The sequence below is a fragment of the Lissotriton vulgaris genome, chromosome 10 (genome assembly GCF_964263255.1).
Source record: "Lissotriton vulgaris chromosome 10, aLisVul1.2, whole genome shotgun sequence".
Taxonomy (NCBI): Eukaryota; Metazoa; Chordata; class Amphibia; order Caudata; family Salamandridae; genus Lissotriton; species Lissotriton vulgaris.
This window is the reverse complement of record NC_141698.1, coordinates 1,106,070,297-1,106,085,857: the sequence shown is the minus strand read 5'-3', so window position 1 is coordinate 1,106,085,857 and position 15,561 is coordinate 1,106,070,297. Positions and strand designations below refer to the sequence as shown.

Sequence of the window (15,561 nt, the reverse complement as noted above, 5' to 3'; positions counted from 1 at the left end):
AAATCAGGACTAGACTAAAGTTATCCTTCTAGGATGGAGCCAGTTCAAAGCTATGCCAGACAGGCCAGGGACTCTGGAAGGCCAGCAGGTCTGGGGCACAGCCAGTCACTTGTCCTGGCATGTAAGTGATTCTGCTATGCCCTGGATTCCTGGGTGTCTTACGGTTTCCCTTCAAACCTTTCTAGCCCTGAGGTGAAAATATATAACAAAGGCATTTCTTAACTGGGCAACTTTAACAGGATAATATTCTAAATAAAATAGTTTAAACTCCGAATTAAAAAACAATTCCCCCCAGAAAATCATTTACTTTTCAGAAACGTTTTCCACATGAGAATCTCCCTGGGAACAGCCCAACAGCAACTAAAGAAAGTAAGTATCTCTGTTCAATAGATATCGATACTGGGATCCGCTGGCTGCAGACAAAGTCCAAGTCTGTGTCAACTTAGACCTCGCCTTCAAGGAACATCACTCACCGGCCCCTGATGCTTCAAAGGCGCCCATGTCCCGGTGAATTGAGCAACACACAGAAACAACAAGAGCATGAATCGATATTGACTGCACTATTGCAATACGGACTACACCAGTGGTTCTTAACCCGTTGACTTCTGTGGACCCAACTTAATCAATACAGGAACCCAGGGACCCCCACTGAACCAACATTGGAATCCGGTGACCCCCACTGAATAACAACTGGAAGCCAGGGACCCCGAAATTAGCATTATCAATGATTTGAACTGCAAAACAATGCAAAAGAATACGGAAACGAGCATGAACGAAACAACTGCACAAATGATGATCCAAGTGCTCTAGTCGGAGTGTATCAACCAACACATCTTGTAAGGTAGCTGGGCCCTTTGTCATAAAGAGCCTTAACCCCTTCGAAGCTCGTGACGGAACCCAGCCGCCATGAGCCCCGGGTGGCCTGTGCGCATGACGGCTGGGTTCCGTCGCGACCACGCCCACGATTGGAATGTCCAGCACCGGGCTGGAATTCCTGCCGCAGGCAAGATGTTAAAGAACATTACTAAGGTCTTAAACTGTATCCGCTCCCTCACTGGGAGCCAATGTAATGTTTTAAGATGCAGCGTCATATGGGACCTCGGTTTTAGGCGAAGAATTGCCCTAGCTGCAGCACCTAAAGACGTTGCAGGAGGGAGCCTGGCACCCCTCTAAGACACCTGTCTAAGTCACCCCTATGGCATGCCTATCAGGCATAGTGCAACATATTTCATGGGCAGTGTAGGTATTTTACATGTTCTGACAGATAAAAAAAAGCAAAACTGTCGTTTTTACTGTGGAAAATCTTGGTCGTCCAATTGGCGAGTACAGAGTTCCACGCTGACCCCTCAGCTGCGCTAACTCTGGAACGGTGCAACCAAAAGGGGTCATCCAAGGTGTCAAACAACTTGTGTCATTAAGCCCAACATGATTCTCAAGCTTAAATTAACGTAACAAGTTGCAGTGTGCAACTTCAGCAAAGTTACCACTTTCTTGCGGTTAGTCCCTTATCCCCATATCGGGTACATGCAGTCCTGTCACTGAGACAGCATTCTGTCCTACTGGAGAGACGTGCTAAAGATGCCAGGAGTGGATACAACAGGGTCCTGCTCTGGAAGCTGGTGTCACACTCCTCCTGCAGGAACCAACACAGGTGTTGGCCATAAAGGTGAGCTTCAAAGGAGAAGCCGCCTGAAGGGCAAATGGTTAACACTTAGGAGAGGGGCTGCTCCCTTGTTCAGGCAGACAGGCTGGCACTAGGGACAGGAGAGGGGAAACCAGTAGCCAAACTCGTTTTGCAGGAGCATGTGGCCCCCTTGGTAGCCATACCTCTCTGTTAGGCTGGAGAGTGGCACACGCCGGGAGACGAGTTCTGCCATATTGGAGGTGGGCATAATGGTGCTTCCTGGGATGCCCAGATGCCATACTTTGTAGGAACTGGTCATCAGGCAGGACGGAACTTGTTAGCCCATTGGCTACCAACTGCATCCTGCCTGCGGGCATTTTATGAGCATAAGTAGGGCGCCACTGGCACCCCGAACTAGGATCTCGGCTGGACTGGATGAAGGACTGAGGAAAGACTTCCCTGCTACACCGTAGAACCAGGAAAGAGAAGCTGCATCGGCATGGACCACAGCTGCCACACCTGGTGTCAAGCAAAGGAGATAGACTGTGCCTGCCGTGTCCTGCTCAAAGAGAAGCTGTCTCCAGAGCTGAGTCAAAGCCAAGAGACTCTAAAGGCCAGCTGACGGGCCTCCTGTTCGCAGCACAGGGACACATCAGGTGAAGACGCTTGCTGGGGCAAGTTGGTTGCCTAAGTCTTTAAACCGCCGCCAACCACCACTGTGCAGCATAAGCGACCAAGACCCGACGCACAAAGGTGCACCCGAGTTCGCTGAACCCAGGAGTGTTGTTGGAGCTCAGCTGGGACCAACAGAGGACAAATTGCAAACCCGGGAAGGATTGGCCTGTAGTTGTGATACTGGGAGATTAGTGGTCCAGTGGCGACTAGACGACTGCAGCACCAAGAGGACTTTGAGGAACCTTGCTGTGACTAGGACTACCTGACCATAAAGTAGTCACAGTAAGACCCCCATCGACTCCATTACATCCATAGAATCACTGAGCATCTTTAGCATCCTTCATCCCTTTCATCAGGACCACTTCCATAGGAAAGCCCTGCAACGGATAAGCCTGGAACTGACTAAAGACTGATTCTCCTGCTGAAGTAACTGTTTCTGAGGATCTTGCTGATCTCCCTGACTGGCTCCCTACTGGAGTTGGTTCCTTAAGGTGACTTCAAGTGACTGCGCTACATGTAGCCTAAACTTTTTAGTGAAAAGGTTTCTAAGTGTCAAAGTCAGTGACTTTTTCAGTGCTTGTTCGAGGTTAAGTGAAATGCTTTGATTTACAATACCTTGTAAATTTCATATCTCCAGAACTTCTGGTGGATATTTTTCATTGTGGCGTCTAAAAATACATAATCATACAGTCTGTTTTTATAAATTGGTGTTGGATTTCTTTGGCATCTTTTTAATTTCTTCTTTAATTGTTTTGGTGCTGTTTAAATGCTTTACACGTGTTCCTTTGTGTAAGCCTTGCTACTCAGAGCCACAGCTACCAAGGGTTGAGCTGAAGTTTTGACAAACAGAACCTAGGAGGCTAAAGGGGATGGTAAGTGTATTACACGGTGAGGTCACCCAACCACCCCATATAATGCATCCCTTTTCCTCACCTTGGTGCCTAGTCTGGGATCCAGAACTTGTGTTTAGCAGTACCATACAGTTATAAATGTTTTGACACTGAGAATCCACTATGTCAGTGGTCTCCAAACTGTGGGGACGCCCCCGAGGAGGGCATGGAGTCATTTGAAGGAGGAACGAGAGTCCGTGCGCCAAATGGAATTTGAATCCCACAACTTTGAAATGTAGGAGCGGGTTTGACAGATGCATTTCTTTATCCAGTTGTGGGTTTTCTGATTTATTTTTAAGAAGCGGGGCTTGTTATTCATTTGGTTCACTCTCTAAGGCTTGTTGCAGAAAAATCGATGGAAACTGAGCAAGGAAGGGAAGGTGGGCGGTGAGGCTGCAACATTGTGCTTTCTGTTGAATTTTCAGTCTGATTTTCAGTACTAAGACAGGTGATTAGAGTGGCAGACCCTGATGCAGAGGTGTAGCCCGTGACCAGGGTTCAATTCCCTGCCTCGGCGGATCTTGGGCTCAAAATTCCCCGGACCTGATAATTCTCCCCTCGGTGCCTATTCCAATCATGGAGTTCCACTCTGTAACTCTGGGCAATAGCTTGCTTAATCTCCACAACGGCCCCCACAACGCTAAGGATGCCTGGCCTCCACCTTGGGAGTGCCCAGGAGTGGACGCCTCACAGGGAGAGCCAGGATGGGTTCCACAGCGGTATTCGTACAAGCGCCTTGAGACCCTTGCGGGTGAGTAGTGCGCTATACAAGTATCAATTTACATTTTTTTTTACAATTACTGTGGAATTTGGGGATTGTGTCACTGTGTTAAAGTACTGATAGCTGCAGTCTGCATGGAATGAGAGGGAGGGTGGACTCTATGGAAGGTCCTTTAAGGGGAATTATCCTTGAAGTGGAATGCATGTACCTTTTTACTGGGGGATCTGGAGATGCATTGCAGCTCTGTGAAGTTTGCCAAATCTATGCATGATAACAGGTCAGTCCCATAGTAAAGGCACAAGGGGCCATTAAGCTAGTAAGGTGAATAATCCCTTCACTCCCAACAGCTGAGCTTGTAAATAAAGCAGCAATAATCTGAGTGTAATGGGCCCAGATGTCACCGCACCTGCTGCACCATTGACAACTACACCCCTGTAACTACTCCAAAGCTTTTTCTGTGCATTCTGTGATTGTAGCCATGTTTGGTTCACTATATAATCAGGACTATAAGTCTGAGAAGGCAAATGAGAAACCTGGATAGGAGCCAGCTGGTTTTGCATGGACCTTTGAAACTGGGCCTCCATGCTTTGAAATAAGGACACTTGCTATGGCTTTCAAGGAGAGGACTGGATAAGACTTTGTAACAGCAGGTGGGTGGAAATCTCAAGAGGGCATATAGATTACTCTTTCAGGACAGGATGGGCAGTTTTAAAGGGGGGCATGCATGTAAAGAGGGGAACTGAGCTTGTCTTTCAACAATAGGAGACGCACAGGTGTTTCCAAACTGAGTGGATGGGGATTTCCAGAAGGGAGAGAGGATGGAGACTTCAGGAGGGACTTTTAAGGAAGAGACTGACTAGCACCGCCCGCCTGTGGCATGGCCAAGCTGGGCACACAACCAGGCTGTCAATCTTCACAGGGGCACAAGAAGCAGTGTTTGGTATGACCTGCAAACAGAGACACCCCGCTCATGTTACTCCTGTTAGTCATTTGCTAGATGCTTGAGGCACCATTTTTAAACCCCATTCCTTCCCCCCACATCTCCCTCCCATCCTCTGCCTTCATACTCCAACAATCCATTCTCACCACCAACAACCTGACACCAGTGTGACAGAGCTGAACTGTGGCTGAGTAGGGGATTGAGTTGAAAAGTCTGTGTGTTAGAGGCCAGTCACTAATGTGAAGTAATCAGCGTGGGACTCACCTGTGAACATATTAGGGGTTCCCTGCTGCTCTGTTTCATTCATCAGCATCGGATGGCTTTTACAAGGCTGCTAACAAGAGATGTAGATGAGGTTTTGAAAAAGGGTTCTTGGTGAGGCATTAAAGAGGTGGCCTAAAGAGTGTGTTGTAGAGAGGTGCTTGGATGGACTTTGTAAACTATGTCTGAACAATGCTTTATATACATGGATCTGGCTAAGTCTTTGCATTTGGTGTCTGGGTGGAAGTGAGGTGGATTACAGAGGGTCAAGATGGGGCTTTGTAGAGGTTTCTAGGTGACAGCTTTGCAGTTTGAATGTGGGTGGAAATGTACACTTTAAGTACTGTCTTTTACCTCCCAAGCAAAGTATGTTGAACTCCAAAGGACTGTTTCCAAGGTTTGCAAAAACTTTTTCAAAGAGCTGGGAAAAGTTTGAGAGAATTGTGGCAAAGTTTCTTGCAAGTTCAAAAGGTTGTGAAAGTTTTTCAAAAGTTTTGAAAATGTTTCAGCAGCCACTTTTTGAGCAAGAGAATATGGAGCTCAACATGTCAAACCTGTCCTCCTTCAAGAGAGATGAGTTGAGGCCATTTTGCTGGGACAGGAAAATCACCACGGGGGGGCAGGGAAAATTAGCTGAACAAGGCCCTCAGAGCTTGGGAGGAAGCCCACAGGGTACCTTCAAAACTGGTGAACAAACTGGCCCAATGTTGTGGGGTAGAAGATAATGTGGAGGGCAACCACAGTATCGTGAGTGGAGCAAGCAAGGCAGGTTGAGACCTAACCCTATTTTCCCTCTGGTTCCCCAGAGCCAACAGCCAAGCAGGATCTATCACCAACCACAGATCCCTGCAAGAGAGCATTGCAGTCCTGGACCTGGAGACGAGAGTCATAGCCCTGACTGAGAGGAAATAAGGGCCGTACTGCAATTAGATCCCAGAGAAGATGGTGGCAAAAGAGTGGTAAGTGGAGGTGCTGACAGAGGTGCCCCGATGTAGATTGCCCAAAGGGATTGTTCCTAGTTATGCCCAGGGAATGACATAGACAAGTGGCTGGCCTCAAATGAGAGAGGTCTCGCTCAAGATGAGGTAGGTGGGTACCCAACACTGGGCACACTATTCTGGGAGTTAGTGCCAGTTGTTGATAGGGATAAACTGCTTGCTCAGCTGTACAGAGAGCTCCTCCGTAACCTGAACGATGATATCCCCTTCACTGGGCACCTGGGGCAGACCAGGATCTGGGTGAGGCTGGTCAACCACACCTACTGGCCCCAAATATCTGGGAAGATCAAGAAAGTCTGATATGCTTGCCCCACCTACCAAACCAGTTGCAAGGAGGGAGAAAAAAGAAAAGCCCCCCTGATACCACTACCTGCGATGGGGAGTCACATTGAAAGTGTGGGTATTGACATTGTTGGGCCCCTAGACCCCTCAACAGCCTCAGGCAGTATATTCAGCTTGATGGTGGTGGGCCATGCCACCAGATACCCAAAGCTATTCCCCCAAGGACAGTCACTGCCCCTTCAGTTGCTGGAGCTCTCCTTCAAATCTTCACCAGGGTTGGGTTCCCTAAGGAGGTAATCTAAGGCGGAGGCATGTATTTGTATGCTGTCTGAAAGCCATGTGGGATTAGTGCAGAGTGACTTTCTAGTTCACCACCCCCTACCATCCTCAAGGAAATGGTCTAGTTGAGGGGTTCAACAAGACCATGAAAGGCATGATTCTGGGGTTGCCTGAGAAATTTAGGGTGTGGGATGTCCTTCTACCATGCCTACTATTCACATACAGGGAGATACCCTAAAAGGAGTTGGCTTTAGTCCTTTGAGCTACTCTATGGACATCCTGTAAGAGGGCCTTTAAGATGGGTTATAAATTGTTGTGGGACTATGTGCTTGGCTTTTGCTCCAAGATGGCTGAGTACATGAAGAAGGCGAATAAGAACTTGTAGGCAAGCCAGGAGGTTGTGAAGCACTGGTAGGACCAGAACTCCTCTATGGCTGAAGACCAGCTAGGATAATTGGTATAGACTTTGGAGCCCTGCACTGCAGGACAAGTGGGCTGGGACATCTCCCATCACAGGGAAAAAGGAGGAAGTCACCTACTTGGTGGACATGGGTACTGCCAGGAGCCCTTACAGGGTCACCCATGTGAACAGGCTCAAGTTGCACCATGATAGGACAGACCAAGCAATGCTGATGGTGACAGATGGAGAGGGGAAGAAGAGAGTGAACCTCTCCTGACCTCTTATCCTCTAATACCAAGGATGGAAATGTGGAAGGAGTAGTGCTCACCTCCACCTTGACGGAACAACAACAAAGAGACTGCCATCAATTACTGAGGCTGTTTACTGGACTGTTCTCTTTGACCTCAAGTCTGACAATATGTTGTACCCATGATGTGGACACCAGTGACAGCTTACCTGTCAAGAGCAGAATATACAGACTGTCTGACCAAGTGACAGCCTGCATCAAAGCTGAGATTGCTGAGTTACTGGAGTTGGGGGTGATTGAGCCCTCCAGTAGTCCATGGGCCAGCTCTGTGGTACTGGCACCCAAGCCGTTCTGCGTGGACTGCAGGGGCCTCAATGCAGTCACCTAAGACTGATGTCCATCCCATACCAAGAGCTGATGAGTCCATAGATAGGTTGGGGACAGCAAAATACCTGAATACCTTTGACCAGACATCCGGTTATTGGCAGATAGCCCTCACCTCATGAGCCAAGGAGAGGTCTGCTTTTTTATACCTAAAGGTCACTTTCAATTCAAAGTGATTCCCCCTTGGTTTGGAAATGCACCTTCAAACTCCTAGAGGTTAGTGAATAGAGTACTTCCAGCTCTGGAGGGTTTCCGTGCAGCCCACGATGATCTCATAGTTGTATTTAGCTTCACCTGGGAGGATCACCTGGTCCACCTCAAGGAAATGCTTCAGGCACTGTGGCAGGCATTACTGTTAAGGCTAGTAAGTGCTAGATAAGGCAAGGCTCCATTGTGTACTTGGGCCACCAAGTTGGTGGAGGCTATGTACAAACTCTCCAACACAAGACTTTTACAGGCCTGGTCTGGGAAGCTCCTAAGACCCAGACCCAAGATAGAGACTTTTCCTGGCCCAACTGAATACTACAGGAGATCTGGAAAAAGGTTATGGCACCTTAGTGGAACCACTCACTGAGCTGACCTCCAGGAAACAGCCCAAAAATATGATCTGGACTAACTAGTGTCAGAAGACTTTGGACACACTGAAGGAAGCACTGTGCTCAGGACCTGTCCTGACGGCACCTGACTACAGTAGGGAGTTCTTCGTTCAGACAGATGCCTCTGAACATGGGATTGGGGCAGTGTTATCACAAGTGAATAATTCTGGCCAGGATCAGCCAGTTGCCTTCATTAGTAGGCGACTCCTCCCAGAGTGCATCATTGGAGTGCCATTGCGAGGGAAGCCTTTGCTGGGTTTTGGTCCCTGAGGAAGCTGAGTCCCTACCTGTTGGGACTCACTTCAGAGTTCAAACCGACCACGGACCTCTTAGATTGCTGATTCAGATAAGAGGAGAGGGCCCTAAGTTGTTGAGGTGGTGCATTTCCCTACAGGGTATGGACTACATAGTGCAACACAGACCTAGAACTGACCATGCCAATGCAGATGGCTTTTCCAGGTTCGTTCACCTAGATTAGGAGAACCACCAGAACAAGGAGGGCATGTAAAGAAATGATTCTTTTTGTATTATCACCCCTCATGCTTTGGGACTCATGCTGCTGTTTTTTCGACTGAGAGTACACTGAAGACTGATAGCCAGACTTCAGTGTCTGTGCCCTTGCACTTAAACAGTTATGTCAAATAGGCTTATACCCAATTTGCCAAGATAACTTACCAGTACATCCCTAGTAAATGGTACCCAGGGCATGTAAGTTAGAGGGTCCACCCCGGGGATTGATCCACTCATTGTGCCACTCTGGGTGTGACACAAGTGAAACGAGACTCCCAGCTCGTCATCTGCAGGCTGGAAGAGCAGTTTAAACTGCTAGCCAAATTTTGCCATTTAAAGTAATGGCAAAGCCAGATTTCCCCCTGGTCATGTGTAAATCAGCCAGATGGCAGGCCTATCGAGTCTACAGCAGGGTTCAACATATTTCATGGGCAGAACATGTATTACATGTTCTGATAGTAAAAAGACAAAACTGTACTGAGTTACACGCTGACCCCTCAGCTGAGCTAACTCTGGAATGGTGGAACCAAAGTGGGTCATCCAAGGGATCAAACAAATCGTCACATTAAGCCCAACTTGATTCTCATACTGAAATGAATGTAACAAGTTATAGTGGGCAACTTTAGCAAAGTTGCAACCTTTATGCCTTTATTCCCCTATGCCCTTACCAGTTGCACACACGGTCCCCGAGACAGCTTTCTGCCCTCCTGGGGAGACGTGTTAATGACTCCAAGAAAATAATACAATGGAGGTCTGCTCTGAAAGAAGGTGTCATCTCCCTCCTGCAGGAAACCACATGATTGTTGGCTCAAAAAGCAAGCTTCAAAGGAGAAGTCACCTTTGAAGGGGCAAATGGGCCACACTTGGGAGAAGGGCTCCTTCAATGCTCAGGCAGACAGGCAGAGACTAGGCACAGGAGAGGGGAAAACAATTCCCAAACTGGTTTTCAATGGGCGTGTAGCCCCCTTGGTAACCACACCCCGGGGTTGGGCTAGGGAGCCTGACACGGCTGGAGAGGAGTCCTGCCAGATTAGAAGTGCGCAGAATGGTGCATCCTGGGATGCCCAGATGCCACTCTTGGCAGGAAGGGGTCATCAGGTGGGAAAGTATCTGGAAGTCCATTGGCTACCTGCGCTGAGGGCATTTTCTTCGAATAAGTAGGGCACCCCTTGCTCCTCAAACTCAGGTCTTGATTGGACTGGAAGAAGGAAAGCGAAAGGACTGCCCTGTTGCACAGTGGAACCAGGAAAAATGAGGTTGCACCATCGTGGATGGCACCTGCTGCACCTGGTGGCTAGCTAGGGTGATAGACTGTGCCCGCCGTGACCTGCTCAAGTCATCACTAGAGATCAGCCAAAGCCAAGAGACTGTAAGGGCCAGCTAGCTGGCCTCCTATTTCCAGCACAGGGACACAACAGCTTAGGAAGCCTGCCGAGGCAAATTGGTAGCCTAAAGTCTTCAAGCAACTGCCAATCGCCGCCGTGCAGCACCAGGGACCAGGGCCCGATGCACAAAGCTGCATCAGAGCTCACAGAATCCGGGAATGTTTTCAGAGTGTACCTGGGACCTCCTGAGGGCAAGTAATCGACCCTGGAAGGATAGGCCTGCAACAGCAGTACTGGGTGATGGGTAGTGGTGACTGGACTTCTGCCAGCACTGAGAGGACTTCAAGGGTGTTTACCCTGTGACCAGGATAATCTACCCTGTGATTAGTACCATCTTACCCCCTTCGTGGACTGAGGAGTAGTCACAGAAAGACCCCTGTCGACCGCAACGCATCAACAGCATCTTCAGCATCCTTCATCCCTTGCATCAGGACCACTCCCATAGGAAAGCCACAGCAGAGAAAAGAGCCCAGAGCAGACTGAAGACTGCTTCACCTGCTGAAGTATCTGTTCCTCAAGATCTTGCTGTTCCCCTGATTGGCTCCCCATTGGAGTTGGTTTCGTAAGGTGGCTCCATGTGACAGTCTTATGTCTAGCCTAAACGTTTTAACCCCTTCGCTGCAGGAGTAATTCCCCCGCTGTGCTGGGGGCAGAGGGGCACGCACAGCGCCCGCATGCTCATGGCGAGCTCCGCTCATCATGAGGCACGGCGCTCCGGTAGCTAAGCTCGTCACAGGTGCACCGGCTCCCGTGGAACGCTCAGCACAGCAGGGGAATTATCCCCGCGTGCGAGAGTTTCACGGCTCATTACGAGCTGAGTTCATCATGAGCACCAAAGCACCGTGCCTCATGACGAGCTCAGCCCGTCATGAGCATGGAAAAGGTTAATGAAAACATTTCTAAGTTTCAATTTCATTGAATTTCCCAATTTGTTTTTGCAGTTGATTGAAATGCTTTGAATTACTATACCTTGTAAATTCCATATCTCTGGAACCCTCTGGTGGATCTTTTCCATCCTGGTGTCTAAAAATACATGCACATACTGTCTATTTTTATAAATTGGCGTCAGATTTCTTTGGCGTTGTGTTGATTTCTTCTTCAATTGTTTTGGTGCTGTTTAAATGCTTTACACCAGTTCTTTTGTGTAAGCCTTACTGCTCACAGCTACCCAGGGTTGAGTTGAAAGCTTTACAAACGAAACCTAAGGGTCCTAAAGGGATTCATAAGTGTATTACGCAGAGAGGCCATACAACCACACCATATAATATATCCCATTTCCATGCAAGGTTTCACTGGTGAAATCAAGCAGCTATCTGAGGGGCACAGACCACATCTGTGTTTATGAGGGAGCAGAGATTGCCTTCAAACATTATCAATGCATGCTCCCTGCAAACAGTCAATGCATGGCTCAGGGTGGGCTGTACCTACATTCATTAAAACCAAGTAGTCTATCTGACTGCATTTGTACCAGGTGGGGCTACAAGAGCCAGTGGTTTGCTCACAATAATCAGGTTCAAGTTATCAGTGCAGTGTTGGTTATTTTGATGGTTAAGTTGGCATTGTTATTATTCAGTTTAGCATTACTGAGAAGCGTGTTAAAGATCAGATTGATGGTAGACTGGCTTGGGGTGTTATCGAACAACTTGGTGAGAGTGATCGGCTTGACTCCTAGTCAGTTTGGTGCTGTTACTGATCAGTGTGGTCTCTGCGATCAGTTGTGTTTAGTTAATGATCTTTTTGGTAGTGGTTTTATGTAGTTGTTTGGTGTTATTAGTGTGGTTGTTCTTGTGCTGTCACTGATTATGTTGACTGATCAGCTTGGTGTTGCTAGTCATCAAATGGTATTATTGAGGAGGTCTCAGTTAGAGGTGGGTTTGGTTAAGTTCCCTTGGTGATCGTTCACAGTGATTCTTGCTCACCTACCTTCTGTCCTAGCATCCCAGGAAGGCCCATACTGCCCTGCAAAGAAGAAGAGGAGGTTACACAGAGTAGACATGCATGACCACAGTTGACAATCTGTCTCACTGACCGTCTGATAAGTTCCATGCGCAGTAGTATTTATCCACAGTAAGTCTGAAGCTTTAAATGGTCCCTCATTCTTCAAATCAGTGATTCTCAGACACAGCAACAGAAATCATTGGACATATATCATTACCATGAAAATATATTCCTAACTAACTTTGCTTTAATTTTACCTTTAAAACGCGTCAGGTGATTACACTGTAAAAGTTACCCAGGTGTCTTGGTTCCAAAACAAAACACTCAGCTACTAGGGCTCACTACCAAGCCAAGGTTTAGAGCACACTGAGGGAGAGCTTGGAATATTACTCTCAACACATCTTGGGTGTAACGCTACACTCAGGGGTAGAATCATGCTCTAAATCAGTGATACTCAAAGTACGGCTCAGGGGCCGCATGCGGCCGGCCCTGCTGACATTCACATGCGGTCCCCTGCTCGATGGCCGCACTGGGCTGCATTTACTCGAGAGCGAACTAGCATTAACTACTTCGATGCTGATGACGGAACCGCTCCGTCATCAGCTGCGGTTGGGCTGTGCTGATGACGGAGCGGTTCCGTCATGGCCCGGCCGCCGCGCCTGCGCGGCGCGTTCTATTAGGCGGGCGGGGCCATGACGGAACCACTCCGTCACAAGCACAGCCCAACCGCGGCTGGTGACGGAGCGGTTCTGTCACCAACATGCGGCTGCCGTGCGGCCGCCCTGCCCTCTTAGTGCTGCGGCGGAATAGCCGCCACAGCGATGGGGTTAAATAAATGGCGAAGCGTTTATTTACAAGCTAACTGAAGTAAAGGAGAAGAAGTGAATAATGTATGCTGCAGCCCATAACTTAAAAAAAACAGATTCATTTTTGTAAGACATCTTGCAGCAAACATTTAAACATCAGACAAAATCTCTTCGAAATGCTAAAAAGTGTATTTATTTAGCACGCATAAGTGTTTCATCTTAGTACATCAGATTGTAACAGTGCATTCAGAAGTAATTATTTAAAAGTGAAAGTTTTCAAAAATGAACAAAGAAACATAAATGTCTACTCCGCCCTACAACAATGCCAATAGTGAACTTAGAGGCTAGTCAGTCAGTCAAAAAGCTTTATTATCTGTTGAAAACTATAAAAGCGAAAGATACATAATTACATAGGACAACCATTAAATCATGAGTGAGCAGCGTTGCAAAGTGTACATAGTTAAACAATACACCTAAGACAATAAATAGCGTTTAAGACAAATAAAAACAAATAAAAACAGGCCACTCGCAGTAGTGTTAAAGTTCCCTAGTAAAATACAGCAAGGTACTAAACAGTTATAACAGCTTTCTCCTTAATGTTGGCTCCTCTAGTACACCACATAGAAAACAGGCATCTAGAGGTTGCAAACACAGTCAAAGGGGAAGAGTCATATTTCAACAATCTGAACACATCCCTGTAATCCCTGAAACCCCTGGACTTGCATAACTGTAGGATCCATTTGGCTCTAGCCTTGGAGTACGAACAGCAGAAGAGCAGATCGTGCTGATCCGTCTCTTCTGCATGTTCACACCCCGGACATAGGCTGGATGCATGGTGAGCCAATGACCACTTGTTTGTTACTGCCGTCACTGGGAGAGATCCATGTCTAAATTGGACATACAATTTCTTCGCCAGTCGGGGCTGAATGTCGTCCAAGAATTTCTCAAAATTATACCTATCCTTGGCCTCGAGAAAACTGCTGGTCTTAATGCCATCTGGTCCATTCGAAAATGGTTAAGTGCTTTGACCAGCATCCTCTTAGAAATCAAGGCAGAAGAGGGTACCGGGGCAAGCCACAAGTCTCCCTTCCCCAAGGCCTGACATAGGTGTTTAACATGCTTTAGTCAAGGGATTTTTCCCATACCCCTTAGCGTCAATAGGTGACTAAGGGCCAGATGTAGGTAAAATAGATTTACCGATTATTAATTACCGAAAATTACCGAATTTTACCAATTCGGTAATTAATAATCGGTAAATCTGAGGGGTGGATATGTAGGTATTCCAGATGTGCTGGAATAACGAATCGGAAACATTCCGTATTTACCGATTCAGTAAATACCGAATCGGTAATGCCCATTCATTCCTATGGGCTTTGAAGCCCATAGGAATGAATGAGCATTACCGATTCGGTATTTACCGAATCGGTAAATACCGATTTTCACAAGGTGCAGGGGGTGTCACTTTGACACCCTCTGGCACCCCCAAAACAGGCTCGGGTGCCATGTGGCAGGCATACATGCCCTAAGGGCAGGTCTGCCTGTCACACGGCATAGGTGTGCATGCACACATGTGCATGCACACCGGAATCGGTATTTTACCATCAAATTGGATTTGATGGTAAAATACCGATTCGGTAAGGCCTCTGGGACTCAGAAGAGTCCCACCTACATCTGGGTGCCTCAGAATCGGTAAATTTACCGATTTTTTATTTTACCGATTCGGTAAAATTACCGATTCGGTAATTTTACCGATTCGGTAAAAAAATGCCCCATACATACCTGTCACCCATTTACCGATCGGTAACGGCCAAAATCAGCCGTTACCGGTCGGTAAATGGCCTGAAACGGCCACCTACATCTGGCCCTAGGTTCCTCCCGATAGCTTGAAAGCTCAGGTGTGGACCAGAGTCTCCTCCAATACATTAAAGGACGATTAGGGATAACTTCATGTATGGGGACCAGACCCAAGTCAAGGCATAGCGGAATCAGGGGTGTACTCTGTGGGAGTCTCAGTAGGCGCCTGGTGAAGCTATTCTCAGTGATAGAGAGCAAGGAGGTGTTGGCGTGGCCCCATAGCTCTACACCATAAATCGCCCCACCTCTCGCCTCTGCTTTATAAATTTGTACTGGTGGTCCCAGGATTTTAGATGAGCACTCATTGTGTACCTTTAAGATGCCCTCGTAGCTTCGACCAGCTTCATATTTGCCTTGGCTATGTAGGCCCCCCATTCCATCTTATCATTCAATGTTACCCCTAAATATTCGAAAGTAGAGACTCTTTCAAGAACCGTGCCATCCATGTGAGGAAGGGGACAGTTGGACAGTTTAGAATTAAAAACCATAAATTTGGTTTTAGTAAGGTTGATCTCCAGGTTTCCTAATCTACAAAAGGAGCAAAAAGCCTCCAATGTTCGCTGTATGCCCGTTGAAGATTTTGATAACAAAAGGGTATAATCAGCAAACATCAGGGCTGGTATCTTTCGAGCTGCCAAGCTGGGGGAGTCCAGGTCCCGCGCGCCCCAAAGATGTTTGATCAACCGATTAAGGAAAAAAGAGATGAGAATGGGGGCTAACACGCACCCCTGCCTCACTCCCTTTTCCACCGGAAAAGCAGCGGAAAGCTCC

General features: G+C 47.6%; 1 protein-coding gene across 1 annotated transcript in view; it reads right to left on the bottom strand.

The window, feature by feature from the left end:
* Positions 1–15,561, bottom strand: part of COLQ (collagen like tail subunit of asymmetric acetylcholinesterase) — a 367,702-nt gene that overhangs the window by 115,242 nt on the left and 236,899 nt on the right. Inside the window, exon 10 of the mRNA XM_086942196.1 lies at positions 12,116–12,151. Within this exon, the coding sequence (XP_086798322.1) occupies positions 12,116–12,151 (36 nt within the window). The remainder of the gene's footprint in view (positions 1–12,115; positions 12,152–15,561) is intronic.